Below are 18872 nucleotides of genomic sequence, written 5' to 3' on the forward strand. Positions count from 1 at the left end.
AACCTCTCTCTCTCACCATGCACAAAACTCAATTCAAAGTGGATCAAGGACCTAGGAATTAAACCAGAATCACTGCACCTATTAGAAGAAAAAGTAGGACCAAATCTCCATCATGTTAGAGTAGGCCCTGACTTCCTTTATAATACTTCCATAGCACAAGAATTAAAATCAAGAATCAATAAATGGGATAGATTCACACTAAAAAGCTTCTTCTTGGCAAAAGAAACAATCAGTAAGGTGAATAGAGAGCCTACATCTTGGTAGCAAATCTTTACCCCTCACACATCAGATGGAGCACTAATCTCTAGGATATATAAAGAACTCAAAAATCCTAATACCAAAACAACAAATAACCTAATCAATAAATAGGCCAAAGAACTGAACAGACACTTTTCAGAAGATGATATACAATCAATCAACAAATATATGAAAAAATATATTTTCTCAGCAATTAGAGAAATGTAAATCAAACTACTCTAAGATTTTATCTCACTCTAGTCAGAATGGCAGCTATTACGAATACAAACAACAATATGTATTGGCGAGGATGTGGGAAAAAAAGGCACATTCATACATTGCTGGTGGGACTGCAAATTGGTGCAGCCAATATGGAAAGCAGTATGGAGAATCCTTGGAAAAATGGGAATAGAACCTCTGTTTGACCCAGCTATCCCATTCCTGGGTCTATACACAAGGGACTTAAAAAACAAGCATACTACAGGGACACAACCACATCAATGTTTATAGCAACACAATTCATAACAGCTAAACTGTGGAAGCAAACTAGATGCCCTTCAGTAGATGAATGCATAAAGAAAATGTGGTGTATATACACAATTCAACATTAAAAGAGAATAAAATCATGGCATTTGCAGGTAAATGGATGGTGTTGGAGAATATAATGCTAAGTGAAGTTAGCCAAACCCAAAAAACCAAATGCTGAATGTTTTCTCTGATTTAAGGATGCTGATTCATAACATGGTTGAGGGGGAGAGGCATGGAAGAATTAGATGAACTCTAGATAGGACAAAGGGGAAGGCAGGGAAGGGAGAGGGTATGGGGGGAAGAAGGATGGTGGAATGCGATGGACATCATTACCTTAAGTACATGCACAAATGGTGTGACTCTACTTTGTGTACAACCAGAGATATGAAAAATTGTGCTCTATAAGTGTAATATGAATTGTAATGCATTCTACTGTCATATATAACAAATTAGAATAAAATAAAAAAAAAAGAAAGTGGCACAGAAAGAAATGGGTCAGTTTTTGAAGTTGATTCCCTTTCTACTGTGCTACGCTGCTTCTCATCAGAAGGAATGAATCCCTTGGGATAAGTCAAAAGACAAAAGGCTCACAATGAGGAAGCAAGCTCCAAATATCATGGCTTTCATCTTCACATCCAGGTCCAACGGGAAGTGGATGTCAAAGTGGTCAGCATCTCCCATGTTGGACAACAGACCATTCCACTTACGAATAATGCTGCCAATGCTGGACACACCGTCCAGGGACTGGACCTACAATGACAAGAATGTGATTTGATCAGGATTGAAAAGTATTAAAGCACATGTCTCAGTCTTCCACACACAGCAGTTTATGCTGTGATAGCATAAATTCAGGCAGGAGAAGAATAATCACATAATTCCAAATGAGGATATTATGTCCAAGAAGGATTACATGTTTTAATTCTGATTGGAAACTAAATTGAAATATATCTTGCAATCCTCAGGCAACTGCTCTTTCCTCATCTTCTGATGAGCTAGCAGGAGACCTTGTCAGAGTGAGAAAGGAATTTGGGGATACAGGAAAAAGAAGACAGACTGAGAAGCACCAGGGAGCCTTTGGAATTCAGGAAACCCCCTGAACCTTTGAAATGCAAAACAAGCATTCCTGAGCAACCCAGTCCTTCATTCTTGCCCAAGTTCTCCTGCAAAAATGATGTCATCATGATGGCAATACTTAAACATGGGAAAACTGGCAGGATATTGTGTAACTTCAAACTTTACCTCTAATCCAGCTCCTAGCATATGTACTTCTATAAATATCAACATCCTACACCAAGTGGTGCTGAATCTCCCTCTGAAGATGGCTGGCAATCTCCCTTGAATGTGTATTTCTTACTTTAACCTAAAAGATGTCACTACCCTGTGATAGTCTGCATTCTTTCTTGAATGTGTTTCTGCTTTCCTGAGTAAATCTGAGTAAATCTGGTGTTTCTGCTTTCCTGAGTAAATCTGGTGCATGCTGAAATTCTTTCCCTTCATGGGTGTCAAAAACTCTAGTGTCCAGAGTCAAAGTCCCCATCTCTAGGAACTCCTTTGGTGACTGTGATTGGAATTGATCATTGAATTCTCCATAGAACAAAGGGTGGGAATTGGGAAATGAAAGAAACCTAAGAGCAAAAGCAGATGTCATGATACTGTCCACTACTTATGGCTTGAGCTTTTGGGAGAGAAATCCACCTTGCCCAAACATACATCAGGATGCCAAAGGGGACCCTGGCTCTCACCACAGGGAGTATACGTGAATGTCCCTTGGCAATAGGAACAGCCTACCCTGCAATTTGGCTTGTCTATATTTTCTACAATTGTCTTTTATAAGTAAGTAGTATTTAATGATATGGTGACATAAAATGAGAACTAGGGGAAATTTATTGAGTATTATAGGAAACACATAGGAGAGTAATTTCAGTAGATGATAGGTTGGATTGAATTCTGAGGCTTCAGAAAGGACTCTATATGGAGTTCAGGAAATATTCTAGGAATTTCCTTTGTCAGATTTGCTGATAATAAGCAATCATTTTGTAAACCCTCCCTGTGATAAAAGTGAAACAAAAGGATTTTTTTCTTTCTTGAGCAAATGTTATAATATAACCTATGAGGAATTTTATCCATGTTGTCGGTGTTATCTATTTCTTGAGGGTGCAGATAGACAATCTATCATACACGTAAGCAATTGGCACAACTCGGAGCGCACTACATGTTCTGTCTTACGTTGGGCACTTGCATTAGAATCTATATTCCCATCTTGGAAATGTGTAGGAAAAAATGGTCAAGTAAATACAACCAAGAACAGGAAAAAAAAATGGATTAGGTCAGATTACTAACTCTCAAAAGTTTTGATGTTTTCAATGATTTATTTTTCTTTGTCAAGTACAAAAATAGAAGCAGGGATGGGGGGGAGCCAAACAAAAAGCATTTCACATTTTGGAAAGTATCAAGTAATTTATTCATAATGACTTGAAAATCATTGCCTGTCAACTGGTTAATGAACACCTTCTTCTTACTCTGTAACTCATTCACATGATAAAATTGTCTAAACGAGATCATTCTGAGGTCTATTAGAAAAAAAAATAAACAGTAGAAACATTATGTTCACGGCATTTACCTCGAAAACAGAGTCGGAGCCACAGCCATAGGTAGAGCAGGGTCCGCGCACTCTCAACACGTTCTCTTTCTTCTCATTCTGGATGCTGTAGACGGCTCTGCACAGGTTCCAGTGCTCTGCCACAAAGCCAATTGTGGCTCCAGGAGGACACTGCACCTCCAGCTGCGGAGGCAGCAATCAGGGAGGTCAGGAGGATGGACACAGACCAATGCAACACACACGCCCACAGCCTAGACATGCTCCTGCACTGAAGGACCAGGGAGATTGGTTCTGGGAGAGGAAGTCTAGGTCTCCTGGGCTATCATTAGAGTTGTATTTTAATAAGCAGCCTTGTGGGATGAGGTCATGCTTCCCTTTGAGACAAAGGGCAGGCTTAATTCTGCTTTCTTATAAGAAGGTCAGCTGTTCAGGCTCAGTGTTCTTAAACTGCCCCCACGCAGCATTGCTTACATACACAGATTCTCCAAGTCAACCCCTAGACAGGTGGACAGGGAAGGGGCGGGGGGGACCAACCCCAGCATACTGATGCTCATGTTGCTTGTTGTGCTGTATCAGTGTCCTTTGTCTCTGATCTAGGAATCTCATGTCTTCTGACACAGTCCATGAAACAGTAATAAGCTAACTTTTAGACTTTTAAGTCAGATAAAAGCCAAACCTCAGACTTGTTCATTATAACAAAAAAAGGAAAAGGAAAGAAACATTCTGAAAATTGTATGACAGTGGCTCCCTCATCTCCAGGTATATGTTCCAAGACCCCCAGTAGATGCCTGTAAGCACAGTTAGTACTGAAACCCATAGACACTATATTTTTTCTTAAATATAGATACCTATAATAAATTTTAATTTATAAAGTAGGAAAAGTAAGAATATTAACAACAATTATTAATAATAAAATAGAATGGTTATAACAATACTATATACAGTAGAAAAAGCTATGTGAATCTGGTCTCTTTTAAGTGCCACAGGGCAGGTGACATATACAGCATGGATACGCTGGACAAAGAGATGATTCATATTCCATATCCCATTGTGCTACTCAGAAAAGCAATTGAAAATGTATGAACTGATTATTTATGGAATTTGTCATTGACATTTTCAGACCACAGTTGACAGCAGGTAACTGAAAGAGCAAAGAAACTGAAATTGCCAAGTGAAACTGCAGATGCTAGTGGAGGAGGAGGGACTATTGCATTCCAACAGCAGAGTGCATAGGTGGACAGATACAGCCGTTTTTAAAGAGAGTCTTAAAATATTGCCCACTCTTTTGCTTTATTTAATTATCATTACAATATTCCTTTGTCAAACAAGATCTTCCTACTTAATAGGAGTTATAAAGATTTCCAAAGTGAAAGTTCTACTATTTCTCTAGTTGAATATGTACTTTTCTAAGAATTCTGGGAAAAGACTAAAGAGAACATAGGACAGGACCAGTTTCCTACACTGTCAAATCAAAACGCTGTCCATGTACATAAAGTCATACTTAAACACAAACATAAATTTGATAGTATTGTAAAGAAATATCTCATGTAAGTTTAAGCCTAAGATGTCATCATATCAAAACAGCCTAAAAATAAGTCACTTAAAAAGCTCATACCAGGGGATATTACTCAATCATAAAAGGAATGAGGTAATCAATCTGGGTAAAAAACTGCTAATCTTGGTCGCATAATATATGACTTTGTTTTGTTATATATTGTTTCCTTTTTTATTATTTTTTAAATTTTTTTTGTATTTGTATATGGACAGCATGCCTTTATTTTATTTGTTTATTTTTATGTGGTGCTGAGGATTGAACCCAGTGCCTCACATGTGCAAGGCAAGCAATTTGCCACTGAGCTACAGATCCAGCCCATGTTTCCTTTTTTTAAAAATAAAAGTTCAATTTATTTTATCCAATACATAAAAATGCAAAAATTGTACGTATTAATTGGGTACCATCTGATGTTTAGGTTCACTAATACATTCTGCAATGTTTAACATTTTAAAAGTCTTGAAATGCCAAAATAACAGAGATGTAGAACAGATTCATGGCTGCCAGGAGTTAGAGATGAAGAGGAAGGAGGAAGAGGAGGGTGGTAATAGAAAAGAATTTCTTGAGTTAATGGAACTATTTGGTGTCTGTATTGTGGTAGTGGATACAGGAATCCACATAGGTGATAAAACTGCACAAACAAAACACACAAAATAAATTTAAAAATAATAGATAAAATCTAGATCATGTTATGGGACAAAATTCCATGAATTGGGCTGCTTTTGGTTTTGATTTGCTTTTCTCTATCCTGGCTTCTTGTAATCTCAGAAGACTGCATTTATAGGCTTTGATTTAAAACTCAACTCATATATGTGAAGAACAATGCTTAGTATATCCAAAAGGGAGGTAGAGATTCATTCCAGATATAAGGCTCTTATCACAAAAATAATAGTTGCAATGGAGTATTTGAGAATCATAGATAATATTCACTGACAACTATATCATTTGCCAGGCTTTGTGCTCAGGAATTGATATTTATTTATCACTTGTCCCTCATAACAATTATCCTGTCAGACAGGTGCCATTAATATCTCCACATTACAAGTAAACTAAGGCATGGAGCAGGCAGTGGGTAAATATTTAGTAAATATTGACCCTTAACCTATAATGTAAACATTTAAGTTAGTCTGTGAGGTAGCACCTACGCAGAATATGAATCAGAGACTCAAGAGGTTCAGTAAATTGTCCAGATTGATGTGGGCTAGACTATATGGGCAATGACCAAACAGACTCCATATCCTGTAAGAAACGCTTCTCCCATGGGGAAGTCCCAACTCTGTACCCATTAATAGCTGCCTAGCATAGCATATTTGGCAACACAGAATTGCAATTCTTATACAATGTAAAAGTGTTCTCTTTGGTTCTCATTTTTCTTGGGCAATGTACCTTGTCTGAGAATGATTATCTAGATGTTAGTAACCATTCTTTAACTTGTACTCATCTAGGGTCACTTTGACCCACTTTCCTTCTGCTTATGACTATGGAAAGTCCCATGAGAAACTCTGAATGAGAATGAAAATATGATTAAGGACATTGCATTGTTTCGCTAATAGCTTTATTTAGCTTCTGTACCCCTGCTTGCTTGCTTGTTGCTATGCCAACCTGGATTCGTTTTTTGCGGGTTTTTGCCATTAAATACCCTAAAATGTTGTGACTCAGGGCTGTTTCCTGCAGAGACAGTTTGGGTCCTATAGAAAGCAGTAAGACAATAAAGACTCAAATTTGGACAAAGCTGGGACTTGGTGTGATTTCTAAGCGACCTGCCCTATAACAAGTGGTATATATGGAATTCAAACTCTAGTTGGCCTCTCTTTAAAACTGCTTTTCTTTTCCCGTAGCAAAAAACAATCTGAAAACTGCATAGATAAGTAACCAAACCATAACTCAGCACTCTGGTTCCAGCTGCGAAGGCACTTCATTGATTTAAGCTGCTCCTTCTCTCTCCAGAAAGGTGTGAATTGTGATGGGTAGTGTAAAGATATTGGCATTCCCTTCCATTCTAAAAAAACATCTGTTATTCTTTGCATTGCCTTATGCAGAGATATGTAGGTGTGACTACTGTCAATCTCTACAAATTCTCCAATTCAGTAGACAGAAACTCAGAATTGACATCATTGCCCAAACAATCTTAATTTGTCCTTGACCCGCCAACTAGCACTTGAAAAGCATGAACTGCAAACAAACAAACAAACAAACAAAAAAACAGGTTTCCCCACACAGTGGAGGCTGGATCAGGAAGAGACAATGGCTGAGACTGCTCTTCTCTACCTCTTGCCTGGCTGAGGGGCAGCAGAAGCAGCAGCAGGTGCATCGGAAAGGTCTCTGCATCGTCATGATCTCTCGTCCCATGAAGTCAATGACCCTGAGGACGAAGGGCCTTAGCGTCCGATAAGCATTCCTGGTAAAGTCATCGGTATCTTCATTTACGATGTAAACCATCTGGTCTGCACTGTTTTTAATATCATATCTGTTATTGGTTTCGAAATGTGTCATCTCTGAAAGATAAAATGAGAAAAATAAACTATAATCAGTTAAAATGGACCTCAAGAAATCTTTGTTTAGGGGGAAAAAGAACTCTTTTTTTTATAAATATTTTAAGTCATAGATGGACACAATTCCTTTATTTTATTCATCTTATTTATATGTGGTGCTGAGGATCGAACCCAGTGCCTCACATATGCGAGGCAGGTGCTCCATCACTGAGCTAGAACCCTGGCCTCTTGGTTTAGTATTCTTAGGGACAGATTTGTAACAATTTCAGGTGAAATATATTCAGTTGATTAGAAGGCCAAAAAAATCATTCATATGACCAATAAGTATTAGTTAATTTTGAAAATTTAGAATATTTCCTATATTCAGTATAAAATAATTTTAAAAGTGCTTCTACATAAAAGCAAATATGAAAATAATATTCTTCAGATATCTGAATTAAATAAATTACATGTTAAACAGTGAATTAATCAGCTCAAGATTAATTGACTAGGGTCATTACTAGTTACAAGGAAAGTCAGAGGTTCTATGTGGTGGCCAAGTCAATATGCAGAGATAGAATAGACAGGTCAGCCATTTGAATAGATGGAAAGGCTTGATCTTGACTGTGACCATTTCTTCCTACTTCCAATGCAAAGATTCAGAACTCAATAGATTTAGATTCTGTCCCCAACATTGCCATGATTAGCTAACTGTAGAGCTTCTGGCTAACTTATTTGATCTCCTTTCTCCTTTTATTTATCAATGAGAGGTGAATATGGAGGAGAAAGTATAAGTAAAAGGTAGAACACACTGATCAGATAAAACATAAATCCTCTTCAAACCTAAGAGCTTATATGATGGATAAATAAAACTATACAAAATAATTTGCTTTATTGTTTTCTTGAAGTCAAGGTAATATTCTTCTCTCTTTGAACCACTAAAACCCCATCAATGTAAAAAAGGAACTAGATATTTGATAATGCAGATTTTCCCATGTGATCGATACACTGCTGAACACAACAAAATTATACATACGTTCAATAGGCTCAAAATGCTGAAGAACGTGTATGTTGTCCAGCTGTGGGAACAGAACAAAACAATTAGAATGTAGAAAAATATCCAATCTATTTAGCATGGTGAGACAGGTATCAAAATATATCAAGTGATATCTGATATATTTATTCCACTCAATTTAAAAAAAATCTTTTTGAAATTGAGTGGAATAAAAAAAAAACTATCGACTGAAATTAGTTTATCTGCATCTGATCAGAAGAATATTAGCAGAGTTTTCCAGATAAGAAAAACACTCCTCCAGTTTGACTTTATAAAAAAAAAAAAAGCTGGCTGATACATCAGAAAAACATCTCATTGCTATAGTAACAGCATCTAGAAAAAGAAGTGTTTACATAGATTTTTCCTAGATCAGCTCGTAATTACCTGCCTCTCTCTGACTTGTCACCCATAGATGTGCCTCTTAGGCAGTTCAGGGTGAGTTGACATGTTTCAGGCACCAGAAGGAATTCTCTCAGTGGCTTAGAGCAAAGGAACCAAGGGTGAACCTCCCCAGGGGTCTTCATTTATACATTATTCCTCTGGTGCCTCTGGAAGAGGTTTATATACCAAAGTCTGGTCCACGAGAGCAGAAAGAGCATGAACAGGGCTTGGGGAGAGGAAAGGAAGCATCCTCACTTAGAGATACTACTTTAACTTAGAATCATTCTAGGCATAAAGAGTTTGATGGGTCCATTATCTGTTATACTTTACAATATTCTAGCAGAACAGAAGCAATCTCCTTGAGGACAATCATTATCTGTACAATTTTAGATCACTGAGATCATATATTTTTCCAGAACGTGCCTGGAAAGCTGTATTTCACTAAATATTCATCAGTATGTTAACTGGGGAAAAATATATGATTGCCGTGGTAACACATAAGACTTAAGATAACTAGGTGTGAACATTTTGTGGTATGATTAATTACAAAGGGTGTAGAAAGACATAACTGATTTTAGTTAAAATCTTTTTCTTATATAAAAACCTCAATCAAGTGATGTGATCTAAACATAAAATATCAAAAAGTAACTACCAATATAGGTAAAATTTCCATTTAAAAAATTCATGATATTAAAATGCAGAATCAAAAAGTAAATATTCATTCAATGGTGAAAGTGTCCATTGCAGAGAAAAATATTCTGAGAATTAGATGCCTATGAATGTGTGGAAGAAGTTTGCCCAGAAAGACACTATGCTGGAAAAGGAGATATTTGAGCAGTTGGTGAAGTCATTGGCAAAGCCAGTATTCTGGAAATAATATGACCCTGCTGTGGACTATTATGGAGTCTTGTTAGTCTTGAAAAAGCATCATATAACTTGCACGTGAGCTCTCAAAAAGACCAACAGAAAAGTGACTGACTCTATGTCTTGTGCTTACTCACAAGGGTGTCTTTAATAAACACTAATACAGCTGTCATCATCCACTGGGTACACCCTGTGTACCAAAAATATCAGGGATGTAACAAGCATTATCTCATTAAAAATTCTCACCACAAGCTAATAGAGTGACATTAGGAAAGTTATTCAGAGTTTTAGTTAGTAGGGAGTAGATATGAAATTAAAGACCAGGTTTTAATAAAACCTTGTTTTATTTGTTTCCTTTTTTCAAGTTTTTTAAACATATAACATTCCTAAAAGGGAAAATTGAACTCATAAAATATACTACTTTAAAGTCCATTGCAGTAATAGCAGAAACTGTTCTTCTAATACTTAAACAAAGCCAAACAATCTTGAAAGAGACATGACTCCTAAAGATACTGGATTTCAGAGAGAAATTTCTATATTTTTAATCTAGTACGGAAATGAAGGTGCCTAAACTTGATTCACTGTAAAACTTTCATAAGCTTTTGAAGTAATGCAGGGTTTATGCCACCATTTTGAATGACTGGGTTTGTATTGTTCTTAATCTACTCAAACAGTAATTGAATTAAAAAATTGGCTCATGTACACTTCAACTTTTCCTGATCTTACTGTATTGACGTTCATACATTAACACTGTAACACTGTACCAGTGGTTTTCAACACACAGTATTAACAGATCATGATCAATATGTGGAATTGAAAAGAGAAACTGGCAACTCCAAGAAAAACTCAGTTGACTACCTAGGGAGATACATGCTGGATTGGGAAGGCCTTACTTATAATATATTTCAACACCTTCTTTTTTTCAAAAGCAAACAAGAGTCAGACGATTCAGAAGAAATTTTACCATTAGTTTTATCTTACTTTCATTAAGCAGGTTTTTTGAGTTTTTGACACAGGGCTTTAAACAATACTACTTGTACATTTTACACATTGCCCCAGTTTCTTTAAAATGATTTTTATTACAGAATTGTAATTATTTGTAATATTTGGGTTCCTTTTGACAAAATTATACATACAAGGAATTTTATTTCAATCCCCCCTCGCCACCATTTTTGCCCTAATTTATGGTCTGAGATCTTGATGGCTCCAGAATGCATATTCAGGTAGAAATTTGGGACTCATTGTCTCTAATTATATGGAAGGGATCTCTGGAACTTGGCCTGAAGCAATACCGTCACCTTGGAAGTCCTCTATTTTTATTTATATTGTATCTGGGAGTGACAGGAAGGGACAAGAAAAATAATGGGTAATGAACAAAAGCTTTGGGCTAAGGCACTCAGTAATTTCCCAAGAGGCCATATGAAATATCCAAATTGTGAATCTGATTCCTTTATGAAGGCAACACTCACACCACCAAAATCATGTATACTCACTGTTCCCCTTCCACATTTCTGAAATCATTACCAGCTTCCTACCATCTCAATAAACAAGGCTCTGTCATCACTGAGCAGCCGCTTCATCCAGTCTACTCAGACTTTTGTCCCTTATTGGAGCTCCATGGTCACACATTTCATGGGAAAACAGTTCAGAGTTGGGTGGAGTACCTGAATTAAGTATTCCAGGCCAAGAGGGCAGTTTGGCATGGGTGATGGCCGTGGCATCCATGGAACTGGAACAAGCTGACTGGGCCCAGGATATTTGCCAGGCTGATACTGGATAGGATGGATACTACCAGTTGGTTGGTACAAGGGAAAGGCGCTGGGCAGCTGTGGACCGTAGTATCCCATAGGCATTCCGCCTGGGTAACCTGCAGGTGGAGGGACAGCCGGTCCAGAGGGTCCTGGGTTAAAAAACAAATGCAAGCATCATATATCATTAATACTTCAGAATACTGAAAGCGAGTAACTTCACTTAAATGAAGATAAAATGGACCATGCAACATCTTCCTAAAAATAACATGCTCTGCTGGTGCACACCTGTAAATCCCAGTGACGTGGGAGGCTGATGCAGGAGGATCACAAATTTGAAGCCAGCCTGAACTTAGCAAGATCCTCTGCAAATCAGTGAGACCCTGTCTCAAAATAAAAAAAAATTTTTTTAAATTTTAAAGGAGGACTGGGGGTATAACTCAGTGGGAGATTACCTATAGGTTCATGCCTAGTACAAAAAAATTTTTTTTTTCATTTTCTGAGTGTGTACCATCTACCAACAATGTGCTAAGGGGATTTATTTGTATATTAATTCATTTAATCCTCTTAAATCTTATAAGATAATTACAAAAATAAGGATTGAAACATGAAAATGCTAGCCTCCAATGCATTAGATTCTCTCTTTGTAGATAATATACATACTTCATTAGGTTCTCATAGGTTAGTACAAGGGCTAGTACATAATTACCACTGTAAATTTTTATTATATTCGTTATTTTTTAAGGTCAGAAATAAAGTAAGTTCTATTTTACTTCAAAGAAATGGTCTAATGACCATCCCTTTGTTGGGCTTTTATTCAATCACAAGTTTTTAAATCCTCCTCTAGATCTCAGACTTCTCCTCAATTCTGACAGTATTTAAATTTCTTAAACCCCTTGTTTCAGAATTTGGGGTTTCTATAATGGAATATCACAGATTGAGTGGCTTAAGCAATAAGTGCTTCTTTCTCATATTTCTGAAAGCTGTAAAGTCCAAAATCCTCTGCCAGCCTGATCAAGTCTGCTGACAGCCCACTTCCTGTTTTTCAGGGGCTGCCTTCTTGATGTCTTTCCATGGAAAAAGAATCCTCCTTCCTGGGTCACTTCTTAGAAAAGCACCAATCCCACGATGAGGACTCCACACCCATAACCTAATTACTTCTGAGAGATTCCACTCTGAGCACCATCACCGTGGGGATTAGGGCTTCAGCACGTGAATTTAAGGGGGGACACAAACAGTCGGTCCACAGTACTTATCTATCTACCATTTCTCCCAACTCCACCTTCAAAACAGAATTGATGAATTTTGTCTTTGTCACTATAAGTCAGTTAAGGGATCTGGATTTCCTTAAAGAGATACAATATTTTATTAAGAGTAATGAAGATGATGAATTACCATATATCAACTGATGTGTGACTTTAGGATGTTTTTATTATACCAAAGGTCTAAAATCAAGAATTTTTAAAAATAATTGTCATTAATAATTTTTTCATTTTTTTGCTTTCCCAATTTTTACAATTAATTGATTAAATTCTGTAAGTAACTGAGCCGTGGTTGCCTATCAAGATATGCAACAGATTCTGCTAAAGTTTTATAAACTTAACTGAAATCTTAAGTTTTAGGAACTTAACTGAAATCTCATTTGTGTACATGTTTATATTTATGCCCATATTATATAGTATTGACTACCCCACCTCTGTAGCAACCTTGGAAATTGCAAACTGTAAGTTCTCTAAATTTTTATTCAAGATTGTTCAAGATATTCTGAGTCTATTACATTTCTATATATTTTTTTTAGAATTTCTTTGTCAAGCCTACTGGGAAACTGGTAAAAATTATGTTAAATCGGTAGATCAATTTGTGGAATATCATCATGTAATGATATTTAACTTATCAAATCTACAAACAAGGAATTCCTTCCCATTTATTTAGATATTATATCAACAATGTTTATAATTTTCATTGTGCAAGTCTTGTAATTTCATTAAACTTAATCCATATTATTTTTCTTTCTTTATTTATTTGAGTCAGTTGTTGTCACTATGTTGTGCAGGCTGGCCTTACACTCCTGTTTTTAGACAATCATCTGGTCCCATCCTCCTGAGTTGCTGGGACTACTGGCACATGTCACTGTACTTGAATTATTTTATTATTTTTAATGTTACTGTATGTGGAATAATAGTTTTTTACATATATATATATCCTGAAAATAGAGATAATTTTGCTTCTTGCTTCCAATACAGGTGCCTTTTATTTCTTTTCCTTGCCTAACTGCCCTGGCTAGGACCTCCAGTACAATGATGTATGGAAGTACCAAGAAAAGGGCTGGGAATGTGGCTCAAGTGGTAATGCACTCGCCTGGCATGCGCAGAGCGCTGGGTTTGATCCTCAGTACCACATAAAATAAAATAAAGATGTTGTGTCCACCAAAAAATAAATATTAAAAAGTTCTCTCTCTCTCTTTAAAAAAAAAAAAAAAAAGAAGTACCAAGAGAAGATGTCTTGTCTTGTTCTTGATCTTAAAGGGAATGTTTTCAGTCATTACTATAAACACATTGTTAGTTGTTGTGGGTTTTCTAAGATGATGTCTATCATTCTGAAAAGTTCCTTTTTATTTCTGACTTGTTGACTGTTTTAATCATACAGGATGATGGACATTTTCAAATGTTTTCTCTGTATCTACTGATGTAATCTTGTGGTTTTTTCCTCCTGTATTCTATCAATAAAACATAAAATTTGAGTAACTTTCATACGACAAACCGATCTTTCACCCTTAAAATGAATTCCAAGTGTACTTCCTTTGTTAGGTTGCTGGACTTGGTTCCCTAGTATTTTGTGGACTACACCTGAATCTATTTATAGAAAGGTTGGTCTGTGGTTTTGTCTTTTGTGATGTCTCTATCTAACTTTTCTAGCTGAATAATACTGGCCTCCTAGAATCCAGAAGTACTAACTATTCTTCCAAGGGATTTGTATCAAATTTTTTTTTATTAAACACTTAGAAGAATTCACTAATGAATCCATCTGGGCCTAGACTTTATTTTGTAGGAAATTTTTAAGTTATTAATTTAATCTCTATATTTGTTATATAGGTCTTTTTAGATCAATATTAAATCATTTTAATAAATTTCTATTGCTTGTATCTTGGGTATAGTGGAATTTGTACATTTCATCTAGGTTTTCTGATTTGTTGGCATACAATTTCATAGTATTACATTATAACACTTTTAAATTTCTGCAACATTGGTAGTAATATCCTGTCTCTCATTTTTAAGTGAAGCAATGAGTCTTTTATTTATTTTTTTTAACCCTTGGTCAAATATGATTTAAAATTGCTTAATTTTTTAAATTTTTTTTAAAGAATTGACTTTTGATTTTTCCTATTATTCTTTTCTCTTTTTCATTTATTTTTGCCCTAATCTTTATTATGTCATAATGCTTGATTTAAGTTTCTTTTCTCTTTTTCTTTTTTTTTTTGGCAGAAAATTGAGTTATTGATTTGAAATCTTTGTTCTTTGTTGAAATGTGTTTATAAGTATAGATTTCTGAGTAATACTTCAGCTACATCTTACAAATTTTGTATACTGTGTTTTGTTTTCTCATTTCTCTTGAGATAGTTTTATGCTTACAGAAACTTTAAGGTGTTTTTAAATATCCTCATATTGATTCATTTTTCAGATTTAAATTTCTCAAATTTCCCTCCCTTATTCCTGATATTTAACTTTATTGCATTGTGGTATGAGCACATGCTCTGTTGGATTTCATCAGCTTGACATTTACTGAGCCTTGTTTTCTGTGCTAACCAGTTGTCCATCCCTGAGGTTGTCCTCTGTGGACTGAGAAGTGTACTCTGCTGTTATTGGGGCAAGTCATCTACAGATACCTGCTATGTCTAGATTGGTTTGTAGTGTCTCCATCTTCTGTTTCCCTTTTGGTCTTCTTGATCATACACTGATTTCAAGTAGGATGTTATGTCTACAACAACTGTTTTTCTATTATCCATTTTGCTATTAAGTTCTGTCAGTTTTTCCTTCACATATTTGAAGTCCTTTTTATGTAAATACATATATAATTGTTCTTATTGTTCAACTGACCCTTTATTTATTTAGAACTATCCTTTATGTCTAGTAACACTTTTGTCTCAAAGCATATTTTTCTTATACAGATAGCTATTTCAGTAACACTTATCAACATTAAGTTTGAGAAACACAGTTTTGATGTGGTGTCTTACAAACTGAAAACGCATTTGTGGACAATAAAATCAATTTAAAGATCCAAATTTCAATTTTTAAAATGATGCAGACTAGACTAAAATAAAAAAGAAACATTCAAACTTTATTGCCAGTATACTAGATGCTCACTGTATTGAGTATGACTTGGTGTTAGTTATATATAAATGTATACAAGTGTATGTACATATGCATTGTGTACTATGGATGGTTTCTGGTAGCTAACCCACCCATAGTTAACATCATCACTAATGTTTGAAGCCAATGTCTTAGAGAACTTTTATTAATCAATATAAAGGAAATTAAGGTTCTGTTGTGGAACTGAGAAGATGGAAACACTGTTAAATCATCAAGGTCTGTTGGACAAGAGCTTCTTTACCATGCTGGAGAGATTTCTCTGCAGATTTCCTCCTTGAGGGGAAATTAAAAAAAAAAAACTAAATACAGTTTAAAGTATGGTTTCTTTTTGAAGATTAAATTGTGTCCTTATAATGTGTATATGTACATATATGTGTTTTCTTGAGTATCTGCTCAAAAATTATTGGGTTGTCAGTCCACAGGGCAGCAGGAAGATGTGAGAGGTAAGTGTACTGAAGTTTTACCTCGTGCCCAGATAAATGTACTTGAGGGAACAAAGACTGGGATTGAGAGGTCCAACTTGGACTACGTGATTGGAGCTACATCAATGTTGTATATTTCTCCAAATTTTTCTGGTTTTGGTGGCTGTGGGACTATAAGACTAGGAAATCTGGTGTCTTTGGCAATCAAAGATGCAATGCCACAGAGCTGGTACAGTGCAGGGATGGATAGCTCCTGAAAAATGGCGCCAGCCCCCTGGACAACTGACCATGCCACTCCTGCAAAAGGAAAAGGACTTTTTGAGAGAGGAGGAGACTTTGCTGTCTCCCTGAGCTTCCAAAGAACTGGATCCCAGATACCAAGCAGAAAAGAAAGAACTTCTGTTAGAGAACTTGGCTGATAATGCAAAAACAACACAAGAAAGATTGTAGTAAGCACTTACTGAGCTCCTATACTCCAAGAACTGCCTTAATGAACTTACAAGTATTAGGTATTCTTATATTTATATCAATCTGTGTGTAGGTACTATTACTATCTTTAATTTACAGAGGGGGAAACTGAGGCATAAGGAAGTTAAGTAATTTATTAAGCGTCACTGCGTGATAGGTGGCAGAAATAGAAATAGAATTCAAGTATTTTGACTGCAGAGGCACCTCGCCTTCATTCAATTATACTAATACTTAGAAATAAGGAAGAACTCCCAAAAGGGGACTCTGTGGAGGGCTTGGACCTCCAGACTGGAAAAGCAACCCTAGGTAGTAACTATTTAAGGTTCTTAAGTTGTGCATCACACAATCTACATCCCTACACACACACACACACACACACACACACACACACACACACACACATATTTACTGGGGAATCACTGGGGCAAAGAATTGTTCTGGAGTCAACCAATGCTGAGAGAGCCCGGGAAGTGACATTCACCAAGACTCCCAGAAGTTCTCTGGAATGAGATATAGAGTACACCTGCACTTGTGTAAGCCAAACTGGACAAAGACTTTGAGTCCTATGATGTGGACATTAAAGGGAAGAGTGGCCTTTGCAGCTAATTTAGTCTGGGACATTCTGGGTACTCAAAAAAATCTCATGCATAAAAGTCATGAAGTGTGAAACAAATTCTCCTAATGCTATCTTAAATGAGGCTGAGATAAACATTTCTTTAAGTAAGAAGCAATCCTTAAGCCCATTACAGGTCCTGCGTAAGGTTAGAAACAGAAAGAGGTACAAACACATGACTGTCTTTAAGGACACACAATCCTGAGGAAGATACACAGATTCATAAGAAAAAGTGAATGGGTATCACGAAGCAAGTAACTGCTGTAATGATAGATGCATGCATAATGTGTTAAGGGATTAGAGAGGAGGGACACTTACGCTAGGTAGAGGAGGTATACTGTGACCTAAATGACAACATATTGGACCCAGCCAGCACCTCCTTTTTTTTTTTTAAGAGAGAAAGAGAGAGAGAGAGAGAGAGAGAATTTTTTAATATTTATTTTTTAGTTATTGGCAGACACAACATCTTTGTTTGTATGTGGTGCTGAAGATCAAACCCGGGCCACACGCATGCCAGGCGAGCGTGCTAACGCTTGAGCCACATCCCCAGCCCAGCCAGCACCTCCTTGATGCAGAAAGATCTTACTGGAAAATAGACCAGATTGAGCAGGTGAAAAGAAGAAGCTTTGTACTACAGAGAGAGAGAGAGGGCTGTGTATGGAGATTCAGTAAACAAAGAAAGACAGGTGGGAGTACAGAACAGGGAAGACCTTACTAAAGTGCTTGAACTCTATGTCAGTAAAATGGAAAGTGGAGTGGTTGTTTTACGTTTAGAACTCTTTGTATATGAGAGGGTTAGATTAGATAGAGGATCACTGTGAGCGTCCAAATGGAAGGAAGGATGTTTGACAGTGGTGAAAGGAACAGAATGTGCAGAAATCATATTTAACATCTAAGAGACAGTGGTGACTTAGCAACAGGCTGGATGTGTGAAAAGAATTTCTGGCTTAGGCTCTTATGAGCCTGCAGAATAGGGAGAAATGGTATGAATTTGGGAGCAAGCTGAAGAAGCTAGATGGAGGACCGTTGAGTTTGAGAACTCATAGCTATCCTGAGGAAGCAGCCTATAGGCTGCTGGAGATGTAAGTTTAGAGCCCAACAAACTGAAATGGGTCATGGACCTGAGATTCACAATGCAAACGAAAGCACTGGTGTTTCAAAGATCACTTATGAGGGCCTGTAACAGGAGGGCGAATGGAGGAGGTGAAAGTGGGAGGCTGGACAGAGCTGAGCATCAAGGAATGCCAGGAATCACCAGTGCTTCAGGGAAGGCACACAGAGTTCCTGACGGAGGCTGAATGAGTGTAAGCAGAAAACAGGGAGAGTAACGATGACTACAAAGGAGGTCCACTTGGAGCTGCGTGAGATGAAAAGGTCTACAGCCCTTAGACCAAATTGTAGTCAGTATTAAATAAATAAAAAATTACACAAATTTCCTAAAGATTACCAGTCATCATATCACTTTAATGATATAAGGTACATAATGATTATCACACCATAGGAATACTAATCAATATTCAGTTTGCTGAGTTGATTGTTAACACACCATGTACTTTTAATATAAAACC

General features: G+C 36.6%; 1 protein-coding gene across 2 annotated transcripts in view; it reads right to left on the reverse strand.

Annotated features, from left to right (window-relative positions):
• Window positions 1–18872, reverse strand: part of Plscr4 (phospholipid scramblase 4) — a 46229-nt gene that overhangs the window by 3921 nt on the left and 23436 nt on the right. Inside the window, exons 1-6 of one of the 2 annotated variants that reach the window (XM_040269917.2) lie at window positions 11723–11816; window positions 11351–11586; window positions 8424–8466; window positions 7185–7411; window positions 3386–3547; window positions 1357–1515 (exon numbers count right to left, since the gene is read on the reverse strand). In XM_040269917.2, coding sequence (XP_040125851.1) covers window positions 1357–1515; window positions 3386–3547; window positions 7185–7411; window positions 8424–8466; window positions 11351–11539 — 780 coding nt within the window. In that variant the 5' untranslated portion in view covers window positions 11540–11586; window positions 11723–11816. Of the gene's footprint in view, window positions 1–1356; window positions 1516–3385; window positions 3548–7184; window positions 7412–8423; window positions 8467–11350; window positions 11587–11722; window positions 11817–18872 lie in introns of those variants that run through there. The other variant, XM_013358790.4, reaches the window with a different exon arrangement.

The sequence above is a fragment of the Ictidomys tridecemlineatus genome, chromosome 3, assembly GCF_052094955.1.
Source record: "Ictidomys tridecemlineatus isolate mIctTri1 chromosome 3, mIctTri1.hap1, whole genome shotgun sequence".
Lineage (NCBI taxonomy): Eukaryota > Metazoa > Chordata > Mammalia > Rodentia > Sciuridae > Ictidomys > Ictidomys tridecemlineatus.